This window comes from Dipodomys spectabilis, unplaced genomic scaffold, assembly GCF_019054845.1.
Source record: "Dipodomys spectabilis isolate Male_0828 unplaced genomic scaffold, ASM1905484v1 ptg000163l, whole genome shotgun sequence".
NCBI classification, from domain to species: Eukaryota; Metazoa; Chordata; class Mammalia; order Rodentia; family Heteromyidae; genus Dipodomys; species Dipodomys spectabilis.
In genome coordinates, this window is record NW_024870840.1 from 21,127,400 (window position 1) to 21,146,840 (window position 19,441).

Here is a 19,441-nt window from a genome sequence, read left to right on the forward strand (position 1 = left end):
GAGACTACTTTAGAAAACTAAAGACCTGTTGCATTTCCTCTTGCCTAAGCTAGCACCTAATGATAAAAAATTATTTTTGGCCAGGCGCCAGTGGCTCACGCCTATAATCCTAACTACTCAAGAGGCTGAGATCTGAGGATCATGGTTCAAAGTCAGCGCAGGCAGGAAAAGTCCATGAGACTATTAACTCCAATATACCACTCAGAAAACCGGAAATGGTGCTGTGGCTCAAGTAGTAGAGCTCTAGCCTTGAGCTGAAGAGCTCAGTGACAGTGCCCAGGCCGAGTTTAAGCCCCATGACCAACCAAAAAAATATATATATTTTTTTTTGGCCAAGAACCTTTTAATAGCCATCTTTGCCTCAAATTTAAGTAATCAGTCACTTTGAGAGTCAACAGCAAAAGAACTGGACTGTGTAATGTGTAGTCTTAATGACATTGTACATTTTATATAAACTATTTACAGAAAGTACTAGTTTAGGCCAGGCATTGGTGGCTCATGCCTATAATCCTAGCTACTCAGGAGGCTGAGATCTGAGGATTACGGTTCAGAGCCAGCCCAGGCAGGAAAGTCTGTGAGACTCTTATCTCCAATTAACCACCAGAAAACCAGAAGTGGTGCTGTGCCTCAAGTGGTAGAGCGCCTGCCTTGAGCTGAAGAGCTGAGGGACAGCACTCGGGCCAAGTTCAAGCCCCACGACTGACCTCTCCCATTCCCCCCCCCAAAAAAGTACTAGTTTATGCTTTCTGGGACAAGGGGTAGGTCTGCAGATAGGACTTTTTGTAATCTATGTAAATAGCAACAAGATTTAAGTGATTTGCACAAGGCCTCAAAGTAAGCTCTGAACCTGGATTCCAATGTAGCCTCCCAGCTAGACTCCTTGCTGGGCACTCTATAGAGAGGCGAGGCTCTGGGTTAAGGTGTGGGGAAAACAAATACAAGCAACCCAGCTAGGTACAGTGCTGATACAATGCTGCCAGGTGCTAAGGGGGGCTCACGCCTGTAATCCTAGCTAATCAGGAGGCTAAGATCTGAGGATCAGTGTTCAGAGCCAGCCCAGGAAGGAAGACTTGATCTCCGGCTAACTTCCAAAAAGAAGTGAGGTGTGATTCAAGTGGTAGAGCACTAACCTTGAGCCAAAATAGTGACAGCATCCAAGCCCTAATTTCAAGCCCCAGGACTACCACCACCACCAAAGAAGCTCTAGCCCCTTAGGGGTTTTTTGTTGTTGTTGGTCATGGGGCCTGAACTGTGGGCGTGGGCCCTGTCCCTGAGCTCTTCAGCTTAAGGCTAGCACTCTACCACTTGAGCCACTGCGCCACTTCCTGCCTTTTCTGTTTATGTGTGTATGGTATACTGAGGAATCCAACCCAGGGCCTCGTGCATGTGAGGCTAGCACTCCAGCCCCGTAGCTCCTTGGTTTTGAGGACAGAGTCTTTGTAGCCCAGGCTGGGTTCATTACCTTCTGGTCTCTACCACCCCAGACATGTGCCCCCAAGCTCAGCTCAGGCTGCATCTTTTGATGTATTAAAGAGCTTTTCTCTGGATTTTTTCAGGTGAGAGGTCTTATCAAAAAGGTGTGTGCAGGAAGTGGTGCTGTAGCTCAATTGGTAGAGTGCTAGCCTTGAGCTATAGAGCTAAGGGACAGCGCTCAGGCAAGTAGTATTTTTGTTAGCTGGGCACTGGGGGCTCATACCTGTGATCCTAACTAGGAGGCTGAGATCTGAGGATTGGAGTTCAAAGCCAACTCAGGCAGGAAAGTCTGTGAGACACTTAACTCCAGTTAGTCACCAAAAAGCCAGAAGTGGAGCTGTGGCTCAAATAGTAGAGTGCTAGCCCTGAACACAATAGCTCAGAGACAGCCGAGTTCTGGGTTCAAGCCTCAGGATGGACGGACACCAAGTTTTTATCTTCACGAAATTATAGAACTCAGACAAGGAGAGATTTTCTTTTTTAATATTTGGTTAAACAAAATACATCTTTGTAAACAAACCCAGCACAAGGCCAACAAAAAAGGGGAATAAAAGCAAGAAAAACAAAGCCTAGGGTTGCCCTTACTGGGCATCAGGGTCAGACCTACCCACTTCTTTAAAGGAAGTGGGGCTTTTTGCCCTTGGGCATCAGTATGGGTCCCTGTCCTAAGCACCAGAATTGGATATGAACAGAGAAACCAGCCCTGAAATGTTGAAGCGTCTTTGCATATCCATTGGCTCCTGGACTCTGCGTGCACAGGAGTCCTCTGAAGTGCCGTTTGCACAGGCCCAAGCAGTTTGTGGAGAGGAGCTTCCTCCTCTTCCCAGGAAATGGCTTACTATCACTGACAGTGCCAATGGACCCAAGGTCCTGCTTGTGACAATCAGCAGTGTTGGCTGTAACTTGTGGCTGGTGGTGTTGGAATGTCATTGTGCAGGGGTAGAGCTCCCTGTGGTGCCAAGCAGGTCGGGTAGAAAAGGGAGCAGAAGAGACTTCAGCCAGCTGCTGAGAGAGCATAACGAGTAGCTGCTTGGGCCTCTTGTTAAACAATTTGGCATAAAAAACAGCCTTGGATTGAAGATACATGTGCAGAAAAAGTGCTGGTGTAAACATGCACTCCAGTCACGGGAAGGGAGCCTCAGCTTCCCCCCACTAAGCTTGCTCAGAACCAACATGCAGGCCCAGGCTGGCTCTGCTGCTGGAGAGAAGTCTGGCCAGTGGGGCAGCTCTCAGACTCGCCAAGACCACTCATCTGCAAGGGTTGGCCTGCCCACCCCTGCATCCCCACCTGCCTTGCACCCACAGCCGCTGCGATGACAAGTGGTAGGATGCGTATTTCCACTGTCATGTTTTCCAAAGTTAGAGGAGAAGGGTGGCTTACAACTATCTCAAGAGGTAGGGGTGAGCTGGTCCTAAGCTGACCAAAAAGGACACAACATGACGTACCTAACTAACCTCCATGACTGTTTGTCAGTCATGGCCTCTGAGCCCGGGACTTGTATCTAGCTACTCATAAACACAGAATTTAACACCACTTTTCTCACCCAACTCTAGCCCAATTAGTGGCATTTATTGGGGTTTTGCCAGAATGGGCCAACTGGAAAAATTGTCTCCTTGTCTTTTGGCCCAGAGAGCATTCTACCCAATGTAGTGACATAATAGGGACAAAACTGTCCTGTACAGCTCTGGCCACACTCCCTTTGGCAACTCCCACCTTTGCCTTGCTAGAATGCTTGCTTGAAATACCAGAGAATTCCTCATAAAACTCCAAGGTGACTATAAACCACTCTCTAAAATGGGGTGAGGGAATGGACTGGAGGCATGGCTCAAGTGTAGAGCGCCAGCTGGGAGAGAGAATGGGATGAAGGTGGCGTTACAGGTCGCAGGTGGCATGAAGTGCCACTGCTGGGTTTTGGAGACAGTTTCCTGAGACACTTACTATGCTCTAGGTCCTTTGAGCCAGTCACTGGGTTCTCAGGGTCTTCAGACCCACGTGCCACAGGGGAGGCAAGAGGCCTCCGTGAGCCTGAAGCAGCAGTGACACCTGGAGCAGAACCTCCATCAAGCTCTCACAAAAGAAAAAATCTGCAAGGCTCACCTAGCCTCTCAGAAACAGAACAAAAGCTCTCTTTCAATGGCTTTCCCTAAGTGCTCCGAGCTCCTACCTTCCTTCCCAGGCACAGACAAAACTGGGTGGTTCTTAGAACAGTCCACACATCTGTCCTACTGCACTGGCAAATCTGAAGGGGAAACTCGATGAGATGTTTGGGGAACTAGTCAGGGCAGACCCACTTACAGGCCACCCCACATCACAGAGGGCTGAAGATTGAGGCAAGAGCCAGGCTGGGTAGAACCGGACTACACATCAGCCCTCCAACTCTGATGGGCTTCTACCTCTTCTGGTACCACCAGCAGGAGTTCACAGTTCTTCCCTCGCAAATGATGTTTTAGAAATTTCCTATAGAAGGAATAGCAAGAGAGAAAGTCAACTGGTGAATTGTGGAGAAATCCCAGTCCGGGATCCCAGTCCCACGCCTCCCCAGCATCCTCATCCTTGATGTCCATGGCCACCCTAAAGCATACTAGTGGGGAGTGATTCTCGGAAGGTTACATGTTTGGTTTCCAAACATCCAGCTAACCATGTATTACTGTCCACACTAGCCAGTTCTGTGAGAAATAAGACACAAAAGTAACTCTCTGTGGCCATTCTCTGAATGAATAGAAGGAACATGATGGTGGCCTCACCAGAGTAGGGGCCAGTCTCCCAAGCTGTGGAACCTGCCTACCGAAGATGGAGGCCCTAAAGGTCTTTCGAGTCTGAGGCCCTGTGATACCAAGCAAGGCAGGGAGATGTAGGAACTTCATTTTCAAGTAACCAGAGATGAACTCAATTTATCCAATATAGCAAACAAAGGAGCTGGCAGCTTAGCCACCCAAGGAAGATTACCTGAGCTCACTCTCGCCTCCAATCCATTCTGGCATCTTGAGTTTGGAGTCGAGGTTGTAGTATGCTCCTCCCACCTCTCGAACACAGATCCAGTGCTGCCTTTTGAGAGGCAACTTGAGTGGACCCCAGCACAGGCTGGAGGGCAGGTTCATGATGAAGCCCATGACATTAGTGAGGGCAATGACACCAACATCCCTGCAGAACAACAATGGGACAGGCTGAGGCAGCCAACCTTGGAGGTCCCCCCAAAGTCAGGCCAGAAGTGCCAGCACTGGGGGCTTGCACCACCCTGCTGGGCTCCATCAAGTCAGACCAGTTCTCATTACCTGCGCTTGTCCCACCAAACAGCTTCATAGCCTTTGGTTTGAAGTGCTGCCATGATGACATTCACATCGTAGTTTCCATTTCCCAGCATGCTCTTCTTGTGGGGTGTCACCATGGTGTTTGGAGACAATCTAAAATGTGGCAAGAACAGGGCTGAGACTGGCTGGCCTGCTCAACCTCCCCAGCGTGGCACTATCAGAAGGGCACCGCACATCGCTGCCCTGTGGTTCCTTCCTAGTATTTTTCCTACCCTAAGAATTACCCCTCTTTTTATAGAAAACAATTCCAGAGAGGGTGGACCTACCTGCCTCCTTTCAGGAAGTGAAGTCAATGGACACAATGTTCTGTGGAAGTGTCTCATTTGTGAAATCCCTATCCTACTGCAGCCTTCCTGCCTTTGATGTGTGCCTGTAATACTAGCACTTGGAGACCAAGTTATGGACCAGCCCAGGCAACCTAGTGAAACTCTTTCTCAAAAAAATTATCAAGCCAGACACTGGTGGTTCACTCCTGTAGTCCTAGCTACTCAGGAGGCTGAGAGCTGAGGATCGCAGTTGGAAGCCAACCTGGGCAGGAAAGTCGCCTTTAGTTCAAACTCCACAACCAACAACAACAACAAAAATCAATTGTGCCAGGCACTGGTGGCTCACACCTGTTGGAAGCCGGCCTTGGCAGGAAAGTATGTGAGATTTATTTCACACACACACACACACACACACACACACACACACACACACACACACACGGCTCAAGGGGTAGAACACTAGCCTTGAGCAAAAAAAGAAAAACAAACTCAGGGACAGTGCTCAGGCACTGAATTCAAACAAAAAACTTTCTCCATACATAACAACACTAATTTTTTTTTTTTTTTTTGGGTCCGGTCATGGGGCCTGAACTCTGGGCCTGGGCACTGTCCCTCAACTCTTCAGCTCAAGGCTAGCGCTCTACCACTTGAGTCACAACGCCACTTCCGGTTTTTATTCTTTCTGTTTATGTGGTGTTGAGGAATCGAACCCAGGGCCTCATGCATGCAAGGCAAGCGTTCTACCACTGAGCCACCTTCCCAGCCCAACACTGATTTTTTTTTTTTAATGGAAGTATTAGAGATGGGATCAAGGGCTTCACACCTGCCAAGCCAGACAAAGAGCTCTATGGCTGAGTTTTATCCATACTGCTAGTTTTCAAACATACTCCCACCACTGCTTCAAGCCACCAACTCCCCCAGCCCTTATACGCAACATAAACATCCTGCCCACCTCCCACCTCTTACTGGGCCCCCTCCTTTCTGCCCTTCATAGAAAGCTCTTTCTTACTTTGTGAGAAAGAGCTCATTCATGACCCTGTCATCTGGAATGTACTTCACTCAGACCATCACTTGCTTTTGTTCGTTATTAGGATCTCAACTATTCCTACCATAGAAAGGCCTTTTCTGACCACTTGCCTGTTTCTCCCAGCCACTGCCTGTCTACTCACCTTTGGCTTAATTATAGCCATTTCTAAATATGGATGCATTTTCTCATGTCTTTTTCCACACAAGCAGGAGAGCAGAGGCCTCTCTACTTCTCACTGTATTGCTTGGGTCTAAAAGGAGCCCACCTCACACATGACAGACACTCTTGTGTTTATTTTTGTTATTCTGTGTCTTCCTCTAGAATTATCAGTTCTCTTAAAAGTAAAAGAGCTACCTGCTTGTCTCCAGAGCAAAGATGGAAGAATGTGACAAGGGCATTCTGATTCCACGCCCTGCAACCAAATGTTCTTTAACCTGTAATAAATACCATGTGCTGAAAACCTGGGCCAAGCACTGTGCTTTCCTATGTCTTTCATTTAATCCTTACAATAAACCTATGTGGATATAAATCATTTCTACTTTGCAACCCTGAGGTTTGGTGATTCTAATGAACTTATCCATCTGCAATCAAGAAGTATCAGAATTAGAATTCAAACTTGAGTTTATTGAGAATATCTGAAGTTATGATACCGTACAGCCAGGACCCAAGAATCAGAAACGAATAGGGGTGGCAGGCTGCTAAGAGGAAAAGGCCAGCTGAGTCCCTGAGGCCTGGGACTAAAACATAGCTTAATAGGACAAAGTCCTCCACCCCTCCACCACCCCTTCAGTGAGAAAGCATAGGCAAGAGGACTGAGCTGAAGCTCTAATGGGTCTTTTCCCTCTACCCACTCTTGAGTAGCCTCTCATTCCTTACAGTGACCACTAACTACAAGGAAGAACCCCACCCCCACCCAGGGACAAGGCTGTCTCCAATTCCCACCATCTGCCTCCCTCCCACCACACTCACAAGTTTAAGTAACACTCTCCTGATTCCATGCTCCTTACTAAGGGATCTAGAGCCAAGTGAGGAAACCGGTTTCCTACAGGAATTCCAGGAGTGCATAATATGTTATTCTTTACCTTGAACCTCCAGAAAAAGATGTTATTTATATAAGATGTTTCAGATCCAGGTAACAGTGGCTCGTGCCTGTAATCCTAGCTACTCAGGAGGCTGAATCTGAGAATTCAGATCAAGGTTTAAAGGACAAACAAATTCAAGAGTCTTATCTCCAGTTAACTAGCAAAAGGCCAGAAGTAGAGGCACGACTCAAGTGGCAATGCACCAGTCATGAGAGAAAAAGCCAAGCAAGAGCCATAAGGCTCTGAGTTCAAGCCCTCCCCCATAACCTCTCCCCAACATTTTGTTCCCGAAGACAAAGTGACTACATGAACATTTGTCCCACAAGTGGTATTCATGGCCTTCACCTCATATCTCAGATTCAAATCCTTTTTTGTCTACTTCTACTGCTTCTAGCCTCACTGGGGCCTTATACCCAGACTTCTGAAAGAGCTTTCTAAACTGATCTTGCTTCCACACTTTCCTTCCACCAGTTCTCTGTACACTCCTGGCCTGCTCACCACAGCGTCATTTCACTCTCCTCTATGGAATGATGGTGGAACTAACTGCCTACCTTACCTTTCCTGGCCACCTCCCAACCCGAGCCCAGCTGAGGCCTCCCCCCTCTCCTGGGATGTAGGGCACTGCAAGCACAACTGCCAGCCGTTCTTTACCTACTTGTAGCTCCAAGTGAAATCCCACCGCTTCTTCAAACTCAACCCCACGGAAGCTGACCTGACTCTCTGAAACAGGACACACACATACACACCTGGATGCACATTTAGCATCATCCATACCAATTGTGAGACTGACTCTCCAAGACTGCCACCTCGTCTAGAAAATGGGAATGCTTCTACTTTATAGGAATGTTGAAGAAGTCACACTTTATATAAGTCCAACCAGATAATAAATTCCTGGAACCTTTTTACTTTTGACTCTTATCCCTCAGAGCGCCATTAACAACTGAATAAACATGTTGCCCAAGTGAGCAATACAGGAAATGCTGAGCAGTTTCCATCCCTTTCTACAGGGCTGATTACCTCCCAACACATCCATCATGTCAACTTATTTGCTTTTACTTTGTTATTTTATTTTATTTTTAATTTTTTTTAAATTTTTTTTTTTTTTTTCAGGTAAGGGGTAGGTTTATTCAGTAGACCTGCTGGGACCAGGCAAGGTTGGCACTCCACATGGCTGGGAAAGGCCTGGGAAGGAGAGAAAGCTGGGAAAGAGAGGAAAGAGCTAGAAAAGAGCAGAGAGAGGGGTGAGAACAGTAGCACTCACGTGGTATTCAGGTATTCAGAAGACCTGCTGGGACCAGGCAAGGTTGGCACTCCACGTGGCTGGGAAAGAGAGAGGAAAGAGCTAGAGCAGAGAGAGAGCAGAGAGAGCTAGAAAAGAAGAGCAAGAGCAAGAGAGCTAGAAAAGAAGAGCAAGAGCAAGAGAGCTAGAAAAGAAGAGCAAGAGCAAGAGAGCTAGAAAAGAAGAGCAAGAGCAAGAGAGCTAGAAGAGCAAGAGAGCTGTTTTTTTATTTTTTTAGCCAGTCCTGGGGCTTGAACTCAGGGCCTGGGCACTGTCCCTGAGCTATTTTTTGCTCAAAACTAGCACTCTACCACTTGAGCCACAGCATCCCTTCTGGGTTTTTCTGTTTATGTGGTACTGAGGAACTGAACCCAGGGCTTCATGAATGCTAGGCAAGCGCTCTACCACTAAGCCACCTTCCCAGCCCTTACTTTCACTTTAAAAATAATCAAATGTCTACTGGCTTCGCTGCTTCAATGGGCTGATAACTTAATCCAACAATTTTTTGAGATACTGTAAATAAGGAAGCAGAGGTGCAAAGGTTACAGTGACTTGCACAGTCACTCACAGCTAGTGAGAGCACCGCCAGATTCAGTCTCTACATCTGAGACAATACTGAACTCCTTGGGACCCACTCTGCAACTGCACGCCACTGGATCCTGAGAGAAAGTTTCCTTGAGACTCCCTGGCAAACTCCAGTTCAGGAGTGTTTTACTGACTTGCACAGAAGTTCTGAGCTGTGCAACAAGCCCCTGCTTGTCACAGTCAGAACTGACAAGCTCTAAGGTGGTCTCTAGTCCAGGTGTCTACTAACCTCTTCAGGTAAGTGCCCTTGCCCACACCCATGCATGCACACTATGACACTTGAGCAGTGACTCTGATTTTTTTTCTCTGGGATCAAGCTTCATCATTCCTGACTCTTCCATCCTGGGGCTCCTGATGGCTGACCAGTTCAGATCAGTTCTTTCTAAGTGTCTACTTATTTCTACTCCAAGTGTGAGTCATTATCTCACATCCAGGACTCATGGAACTCCACCCTTCTTTCCTATTTCTCTCTTCATCTGGCTATGATTCAACTGCTAGAATGAATTTCCTCTCAGTAAAATAGCACTTATCCACACCTTTTTCCCTTTTCTAATTCCCTCTTCAAAGCACCATAGAACTTTAGGTCTATAAACTAAGTAAAGCTATTGAAACTTACCAGCTTTACCTCTCTTACCATTGAGATGGAAAGAGACCATCTTCCCATTGTGAAAACTGCTCCCCGTTCCTGGCTCTGAGCTTCAGGCCTGCTCAGCAGCTGGCGTGTTTTTGTTCCTGTGCCTCCCAGTGCCTGGCACACTGCAGGCAGCTCTCCATGTTTGTCTAAAACATTCCTTCCTCTCTCTTTCACCTCTTCCCGCTTCGCTTTTCCTCAGGATTCCTTCCACACTTGGTTGTTGTTGTTCCCACCTATCCACACAGAATCAGTCCAAATAAAAATGTTCTTTATAGAATCCCACTTCTGGAATTCTCTTATACACTGGCTGGCTTTTAGTCTGAGGTGGTTCTTTATGGTGTGTTGACAGGAAGCAAAGCAGTGCAGTGGAATGTGTGAAACTTTGAAAGGAAGAGGACCCTGCTTTCATGTGAGTGGTTAGCAGACAGTTCCCACAGGGAAAACACTACTGCAAAATCCCTGTTATTCTCCACTAACTGAATGACCATAGTCTACACCTTCAGTGCCGGACTGACTCCACTTATTTGCTAGCAGGGGCAAACAACTACTAATCCAAAACTCCAACAAGGCTTTCCCATCAGTAGCAAGCAAGCAGCCCTATAATTATAAAGCATGGAACCAAATCCTGCCATTAGTAACTAGTAACTGTGAACTAAGCCAAGTGGTGGCTCACACCTGTAATCCTAGCTACTCAGGAGGCTGAGATCTAGAGATCATGGTTTGAAGCCAGCCCAAGCAGGAAAGTTTGTAAGACTCTTATCTCCAATTAACCATCAAAAAGCCAGAAGTGGAGCTGTGGCTGAAATGGTAGAGCTAGCCTTGAGAAAAACAAAGACAAAAACAAAAAAGCCCCCCAAAAATCTCAGGGACAGCACCCACACCCTTAGTTCAAGCCCCAGGACTGGCACAATAAGTAAATAAACAACTTGTGAGCTAACTCTGAGTGCCATGATTTCCTCACCTGGAAAAACAGAAAATAGAGCTGGGTGCTGGTAGCTCATGCCTGTAATCCTAGCTACCCAAAAGGCTGAGATCTGAGGATCACAGTTGAAGCTGGCCCAGCAGGAAAGTCCCTTAAGACTCTATCTCCAACTAACCACCAAAAAGTGGAGCTATGGCTCAAATCGTAAAAACTCAGAGACAGTACTTAGTACTTGAGTTCAAGTCCCAAGACCAACATGCAACTTAATTAGCATAAGGCAGGCACTCAAAAGGTGTTTTCCACATGGTGGTTATATGTTAGTGGTCTCTTCAGCATTATACCTCTTGCAAAGTACCAAGCACACTCAGCTGCTTGCTGTGAATCCTTTTCCCTGGTTTTAGATTGGGAAAACAGTTTACATGTAGGGATATAAGAAATATGAATGGCCTGTGAGCAAAGAAGTGTTTGTCCTTTCTCCTCCTTTTTGTCACGGGACTTGAGTGATTTGAAACATATTACTTATCTCCTCAGCCCCATTTCCTGAAGTATGAACTCAGTTTGCTGCCAGGATGACCCTGATGCAAAGGACACATTTGTCCTGCTGTAGTGAAGGCATTACTCTGGTTATGAGTGACACTGGAGAATAAGTGCTCTCACTATAGTTCTGGGCACACATTCAGATTACCATTCTCTTAAGAGAAGGCCTAGTGTTCTTTCAGGTTAAATGGTCCACACCTATGTTTCCCAAACAGCTCTTTCTGGCTGTAATTCACATTTTTTTTTGGGGGGGGGAGGGTAAGAGAGGTGGTCCTGGGGCTTAAACTCTGGGCCTGTGCTCTGTCCCTAAGCCTCTCTATGCTCTAGGCTAGTGCTCTACCACTTGAGCCACAGTGCTACATCCAGCTTTTTTCTGTCTATGTAGTACTGAGGAATTGAACCCAGGGTTTCATGCATGCTAAGCAAGCACTCTACCACTAAGCCATATTCCCAGCCTTTTTTTTTGTCAGTCGTGGGACTTGAACTCTGGGCCTGGGCACTGTCCCTCAGCTCTTCAGCTCAAGGCTAACACTCTACCAATTGAGCCACAGTGCCACTTCCAGCTTTTTCTGCTTATGCGGGCCTCATGCATGCAAGGCAAGCACTCTACCACTGAGCTACCTTCCCAGCCCCTGTAATTCACATTTTTGTGTGCAGAAATATCATCTCTAAGTGAAGGTCATCTGGAGCTGTCAATATGCACTGCTTAAAGAATTCTTGAGTTTTCTCTAACCTGAAGATTAAGTCTCTAATTGGAATAATCAGACAGGCTTACTGCTGAAGTTCTTATAGACTGCAGACATGCTGCAGTGTCTACTCAGATAATGCAAAACTAGTTCTCAAGAGAACTAGTAAGAGAACTGTAATCTTTTAAAATAATTCTGGGGTTTTATTGACAGGGTCTTTCTATGTAGCACAGACCGGCTTAAAACTCATGACCTTCTTTCCTCTCAATTTCTGGAATTACAAGTATATATCATCACCACCACTCCCAACTAGTGAAAGAATTTTAGAAAATCAGAGTAAAGAACAGAACTATTGGGTGTCAGTGGCTCTGGCCTATAATCCCAGCTACTCAGGAGGCTGAAATCAGGAGAATATTGGTTCCAGACCAGTGGGAAGAGGGTGGTAAAAAAACAAATCAGTAAGAAAAGCTGGCAGTGATAGCAGGTGGCTGTCATCCCAGCTGTAACATAAAGCATAAGTAGGGAGATCAAGATCCAGGCCCAACAGGACAAAAAGAAAAAGAACAGCAAGAATCTATCTCAAATAACTGTGACTCAAGTAAGAGCTTAGGAAGTATGAGATCCTGAATTTAAATCTCAGTACCATTAAAAAAAAAAAAAAAGAATAAAAAAAAAAAAAAGCTAAACTTCTTTCCACTGTAGGATGACTTTTATTCTAAGCAGATCAGACAGAAATGCTATTTAGAACAAAAGTAGAAAAGGAAAGCCAGTAGCTCATGCCTGTATTTCTGGTTACTCAGGGGGCTAAGATCTGAGGGATGCAGTTCGACGCCAGCCCAGTGAAGAAGTTCATGAGACTCTTTATCTCCAATTAACCAGCAGAAAGTCAGAAGTAGAACTGTAGCTCAAGGGCTGAGCCTTAGACTTGAGCAATAAAACACTCAGGGACAGCACCCAGGTCCTGACAGGACAGGACCAGCACCAAAAATAAATAAAAGTGAAAAGAGGGATGGATCTGGAGTCAGCTCCAAATGATAACTATGCTAGTTAAAAGCTACTTGCACTAACAACCTGACCTTTCTACCCATTTCTCTATCAGTAAAACAACAGAAGGCCAAAGAATGTATTAAAAAAAAACTAAGGCCAGCACACTATATCTCCAAAAACCTGAACACCATGGGTATACCTTTCTTGTGCTAGCCATCACATTACACCTTCGGTGACAGGTGACATTTCTTATCTGCTTCCAGACTGTAAACTCCTTTGTGTCAGGGCTTGAGAGAGGAAGCATTATTCAACTCAGTTGCCAACAGCAGAGATACAAATCTGAATTCAACCCTGGCTCCAACACTTATGTTACCCTGGACAAATTCGTGCACTTCACTCAGCCATCTTCATCACAAATTACAAATAATACTGATAAGCCAGGTACTCATGGCTCACACCTGTTATCCTAGCTTCTCAGGATGCTGAGATCTGATGATTCAGGTTTGGAGCCTGTCTGGGGAAGGAAAGTCTGTGAGACTCTTACCTTCAACTAACCAGCAAAAAGCTGGAAGTATGGCTCAAGTAGTGGAGCACCAACTACTAAGGGACAGCATCTAGGCCTGGAGTGTTAGCATAAGCCCCAGTGTTAGCACACAAAAACAAAGAATTACTATAACAGGGGTTCCACAGGGTTGCTTACTGGAGATAGCAGTAATCATAGGCTGGATGGCAGGCTATTATTCCCTAGCAAGTGGTCCATATCTGGTGGCAATTCTCTCATTCCTGTGCCCCTTATGCCTGCTGATGGCATCTAGCTAATCTGTGCAGGGATGAAAGTTTATGTCCCTAAGCCATTGCCCCACCCACCCAAACTCAAAAATACCGAAGAAGTGGGCATCCAGCTGCCAAGAAAGGGCACCCTACCTCTGGAAAATCTCCTGCAGCGTTTCCCGCGTGAAGGCGGTGCTGTCCTGGAAGACGTTGTTGAGGGCGTGGAGGGCACAGAGCTCGCGGCGCTGTTTCTCATGGTAGATTTGGGGGGGTGTCCCCTGGGGCAGCTCCAAGGATTCAGATTTGGCCTTGTCTCCTTTCCATGGCATGCAACTCATGTTTTTTGTTGTTTTTTTCGTTTGAGGGTCCAGAGAGGGCTGAAAACACCCCCCTCTTCCTCCAGAGGAAGATGTACACTGCTGTCTTTTCAGGATTCCTGAGGTCCACCTTATTTTCTGGTGTCCATAATTTATGCTTTGTCACTGGGAGAAACGGCTGCTTGCGATCAAAAGGGGGAGGGAAAAAAAAATCCACCTCTTCTCAATAGAAAAATAACTTTAGTTTATATTGCCAGCCCTGTCAAAGTGCAGAATTTTTTAAAAATCATATAAAACGTACGACGTTGTTTGCCCTTTTGCACAGCCCCTCTCCCGCCCCCCCTTTCCAAACAAACAAACAAACAAACTCGATTTTCTTGATGTCTTTTTCCTCTCTGCAAATGCCAACTAGGCCTCAATGCGGGAGGAGCGAAGGGATTTGGTCACATCGCTCTTTTTCTTCCATTTCGTTCCGATCACGAGGCCGCCACCGACTCCGAAGGCAAAGCCTAGGGGTGTGGATAAACGCACGGTTCAATTCGTGGGATCGCCGGGGTCCCGGGCGCAGCCCTCCATGCCCTGGGGCGGGCGCGGTGACGAGGCGGGCAGGCGGGCAGGGCTCCCCGGGAAGCTGGGGCTCGTCCTCTCGTCGCCGCCCTGAGGAGGAGACGACTCGGGTCAGCGCCGCGGGCGCACCCGGCCCCCGCCCGCGGGCAGGTCCAGCGCCCGCGGAGGCCCTGGAGGGTGGGGCCGGACGTTCGCCGCGCCCTCCCGCCAGCGGGGACCCACCGGGCTCGCCGCCCCGACCCCGACCTCCCCGCCGTCACGTGAACCGGAGCCCAGGCGCCCTCCGGTTCTCCCCCCCCCCCCCTCCACCGTGACCACCACCCGGCTCCCTACCCCGCCGAGACAGACTCGCCGCGGGCCGCCAGCCGCCCGCTCACCGCCGCGGGGCCACCGCCACCTGGAGCTGTGGACCGCCACCTGGGCCGCGCGCGCGGGCGGGCGGGCGGGCGGGCGCGCGCACCTGAACCCGACGTCGGCCGCCCCGGCTCGGCGCGCGCTCCTGAACGCCCTCCCGCGACGGTCCCGCCCTCGCGCGTCACGCCTGACGTCACCAGCGCCGGCTCCTCCAGCGCCGCGGCGGCCGCCGCGCGCGTGCGGGGCCGGCGCCGGCAGCGTGGAGCGGCCCGAGGGCTGCCGGGATCGGCGGATTGCCAGATGGCGGGGCTGCGGAGCCCGCTGGCGGCGGCAACCGGGCTGATCGCTGTCTGGCCCCTGGGCTGTTTCCGCCCTGACAGGGAGTCCCGCTTCGCCCCGCCCTCCTCCGGACCGCGGCGCTGTTCCGGGACGGCTGCGGGACCCCGGGCTGCCCTGCGCCGCCCTCCCCGGTGCTCCCCACTCCGGCCTGGGCGTCGTGAGCTTGGACTTCGGCTCCTGCCGTGACGTGTCATGTGTGTGTCGCGCGCCGCTCACCCGGTGTTTCCAAAACTCGGTAGTGACGCGGTCGGGCGCAGTCTCTCTGGGTCAGCGCTGAGCCCGAGCGGCTCGCGCTTCCCGGGATGGCCGAGGGTAAGTGCTCGCTCGGGAGTCGCATTTCCAGTGGAGAGGCCTGTGTCGGTTCCTTGGCGGATTCCCTGCGCGCAAACCGCTGCCCTTCTGCCCTGCACTCCGCTGCCATGGTGGCGGTCACGGATGTTCCCCCCCTCACCCCTGCATTTTCTCAAGCACGTTGTGTGAGTCTGAGACACACTACTTGCAGTGTCATGTGGCTTCCCCCCCCCATTGTTGGCTGGTGTGACAAGCATCACTATCCGGGTTAAATGTCCTCCTTTTGGATAAAAAGAATAAAAACGCGCACTCGCAGTTCAGTCGTTTCTTTGATCTTGCTCCCCCACAACTCTCATGACCAGTCTAGCCTGTGAGGGCCATCTGGCTGTGGCATCTGTGATCCTGTTGATGCCCAAGGTTGATTAGATGATGGCTGCCTAGGCCAGGTGTGACCCCTCTCTCACCTCTCTGTGAGCCTTTCTCCTGAAGCTGCTCCCTCTAGGAAAACATTCCTGGATAGGAGGACCCACTGTCGGTCAAGGGTATGTCAATGGAGCCCAAACCTCCAAACAAGCTCTAAGAACGATTGCAGTCTGCAGTGTTACTTAACACATCTGAGTTACTTCCTCAAACTAATTGGTTGGGATTTTTTGTGTACCAGTCTTGGGGCTTGAACTCAGGGCCTGGGTGCTGTGCCTGGCCCTTTCTGCTCAAGGCTGACACAGTATACCACTTGAGCCACATCTTCATGTCCTGCTTTTTGGTGATTAATTAGAGATGAGTTTCATGGGCTTTCCTGCCCCTGCTGGCAGGAACCTCAATCCTCAGATACCAGACTCCTGAGTAACTAGGATTACAGGTTTGAGCCACTGGCACCTGGCATACTACTTTTGTAACTTTAAGTCATTGCAGGGTTATGGTTATAACACAGATTAGTTATTGAGAGCTTGACGTGCAGCCAATACAGTTAACCAGAAGTGGAGGTGTGGCCCAAGTCAAGTGACAGAGGGCCAGCTGTGAGGGAAAAAAAACAAGAAATCAAGGTCTTAAATTCAAGCCCCAGTGCCCTCTCACCCCTGCCTCCCCCAGATACCTCGTTGAGTGACTTAGGACCACTTTGTAGTAGATTAAGGATCTGAACCTAGGCTATCCTATTTTCAAAAAGTAGATAGAAAGAGGGGTAGGAAAGTTAGGCATGGTGGTGCACAGTTGTAATCTTAGTATTCAGGAGGCCAAGGCAGGGCGATCCAGAGTTCAAAACCAGCCTGGATTATATAGTGAGCCCCTGGTTTTTGTTTGCTTTAAAGAGATCAGAAGGGTTTGCCAGGTGCCAGTGGCTCACACTTGTAATCCTAGCTACTCAGGAGGCTGAGATCTGAGGATCGAGGTTCAAAGCCAGCCAGGGCAGAAAAAGCTGTGAAACTCTTATTTCCAATAAACCACTTAGAAAACTGGAAGTGGCGCTGTGGTTCAAGTGGTAGAGGGCTTGCCTTGAGCTGACGAGCTGAGGGACAGTGCTCAGGCCCAGAGTTCCAAGACCCATGACCCACAAAAAAAAAAAAAAAAGATGGGAAGGCCCATTTGCTGGTGGCTCACACTTGTAATGCTAGTTCCTCAGGAAGCTGAAATCTGAGGATCTCGGTTCAAAGCCAGTCTGGGCAGAAAAGTCCCCATGAGACTCTCACTCCAATTAACCACTCAAAACTGGAAGTAGAACTGTGGCTCGAATTGGTAGAGCATTAGTTAGCCTTGAGCGAAAGAACTCAGGGACGGTGCCCTGGCCCTGAGTTTAAGCTCCATGACCAAAAAAAAAAAAAGACGGGAAGGGAATTTCCTCTAAAATGTTACCTTAGCCTTCCTCCATTCAATTTCAGAAGCATCTAATCAGAATATGTTCTCTGGGTAAAAACCTGAAATGGAAAGGGCATTAGTCAGTTTTTAGTCAGATATCAGCTGTTAGCACATTGTGAATTTAAACTTTTTCTGGAAGAGTTAGTAAGATGCTAAATACCAGTCTGAACAATATATCCAGTACAACCCAGCAACACTAGTCACCAAAATGTGTGTATTTCCTCCCCCTACCTCTAGCAACCAATCAGATTCTGCAGCAGACAGCAAGTAGGCACCCCTTAATTTAATTACATTCTCTTGCCACCTGGAGATAGCACCGGATCCAGATTCCCACAGGTTAAGGACCCCGGCCCACAAAACTGCCTCTCCAGGTGCCAGTTTGCAAGTCTGTTCTTCTAAAATTTATGGTGGACCAGAACCCTATATAAATCAGCGTTCCTGTGACCCTCTCGATACAATTAATTTGCTCACAGAACTACATGTAGGTTTAGCAGTTGATTGTAAAGAATATTGCAAAGGTGCCAGATGAATAGAGGTGCCAGATAATAGAGATACACAGGTACTTGTGGACCCTCTCTGGATGTCACTCTCTCTGGAAGCCTCTGTATATTTGGCTGTCTAGAAGATAACACATATACAGTCCTTTTGGAGTATGTTTTGGAAGTCTCATTGCATAGACATGATTGATCAAATTGGTATTGGTGATCTACTTAACCTTTAATCTCCCCAAAATTGGATCTCTGGGTGACTAGCATGTCAAAAAAAAAAAGTCCCAGGAGATCCCAAAGATTTGAAACTTCAACAGGAAGCAGACAAAGACCACATAGATATTTCACATTAAGACAATTATTGTAGAAACCAGTACCTTGATATTAATATTTAGTCTTTTTGTGTGTGGTACTGGGGCTTGAAATCAACCTCACACTCACTTGATGTTCTTGCTCACAGCTGGCACTCTACCACTTAAGCTACACCTCTAGTCACTAGGTTTTGGGGGAGGGTACCAGTCCTGGGGCTTGAACTCAGAGCCTGGGCACTGTCTCCGAGCTTCTTTTGTTCAAGGTTAACACTACCACTTGAGCCACAGCTCCACTTGCAGCTTTTTTTAGTGGGTGGGTGGGGGAGGAGTAATTTATTGGAGATAGTGTTTCACAGACTTTCCTGCTTGGGATTGCTTCAAACTGTGATCCTTGGCCTCCTGAGTAGCTAGGATTACAGGTGTAAACCACTGGTGGCTGGATTAGTCTTTTTTTTTTTTGCCTGTCCTGGGGCTTGAACTCTGGGCCTGAGCACTGTCTTTGAGCTTATTTTGTACAAGACTAGCACTTTATCACTAGAACCACAGTGTCACTTCTTTTTGGAGATAAGAGTCTCACAGACTTTTTTTTATGGGTCATGGAGATGGAACTGTGGGCCTGGGTGCTGTCCCTCAGCTCTTCAGCTCAAGGCTAGTGCACTACCACTTGAGCCACAGTGCCACTTCTGGTTTTCTGGTGTGGTTAATTGGAGATAAAAGTCCCATGGACTTTTCCTTCTCAGGCTGTCTTTGAACTGTGATCCTTAGTCTCAGTCTCCCAAGTAGCCAGGATTACAGGCGTGAGCCACTGGCACCCAGCTTAGTCTGATATTTTTACTGGTTAATTGGAAATGGAATCTCACCGAGGTTTCTGCCTGAGGGGGCTTTGAACCTTGATCCTCCAGGTCTCAGCTTCCACCACTTCTGCCCATTTACCACCAAATCATACCCACGGTCCAATATTTGACTTTTTTAAAGTCAGGATTTTCATTTTTTAACTATTTATTTTGGGACCAGATAGAATATATAGGATGATTTAACCAGGAAAATTTTACAAAAGACCAGAGGAATCTGGAAATTCAGTAACTTTTTGTCCTAGATTACCTTGATCATACCTAGCTGAAAATGAACAGAGTAAGACTGTCTTTCCTCAGAGGTAAATCCATTAAACTAAGCTAAGGTCATCTTGAATCTTGTCCCATGCTCACTACATTATTCTTGCCAAACCATAAGTCTTGTGTATGGGCTGCTTTTTCTAATCTACTGCAGGATGAAAGGCAAAGGGAAGCAGTATTATACCACTATTGATTCCTTTTGTCACCTAGCAGAAGGTATAGGTTTTTCAGACATTTGAAACAAGACTTTAAG

At 47.8% G+C, this 19,441-nt stretch overlaps 1 protein-coding gene across 3 annotated transcripts in view; it reads right to left on the reverse strand.

Moving 5' to 3' along the window:
• Josd1 (Josephin domain containing 1) overlaps positions 1–14,961 on the reverse strand; it is a 312,495-nt gene extending 297,534 nt beyond the window's left edge. The window contains exons 1-5 of one of the 3 annotated variants that reach the window (XM_042693146.1): positions 14,903–14,961; positions 13,712–14,384; positions 4,747–4,875; positions 4,421–4,615; positions 1,935–3,931 (exon numbers count right to left, since the gene is read on the reverse strand). In XM_042693146.1, coding sequence (XP_042549080.1) covers positions 3,832–3,931; positions 4,421–4,615; positions 4,747–4,875; positions 13,712–13,896 — 609 coding nt within the window. In that variant the 5' untranslated portion in view covers positions 13,897–14,384; positions 14,903–14,961 and the 3' untranslated portion in view covers positions 1,935–3,831. The other 2 variants (XM_042693145.1, XR_006149513.1) reach the window with 2 other exon arrangements.
• Positions 14,962–19,441: the final 4,480 nt, after the last annotated feature.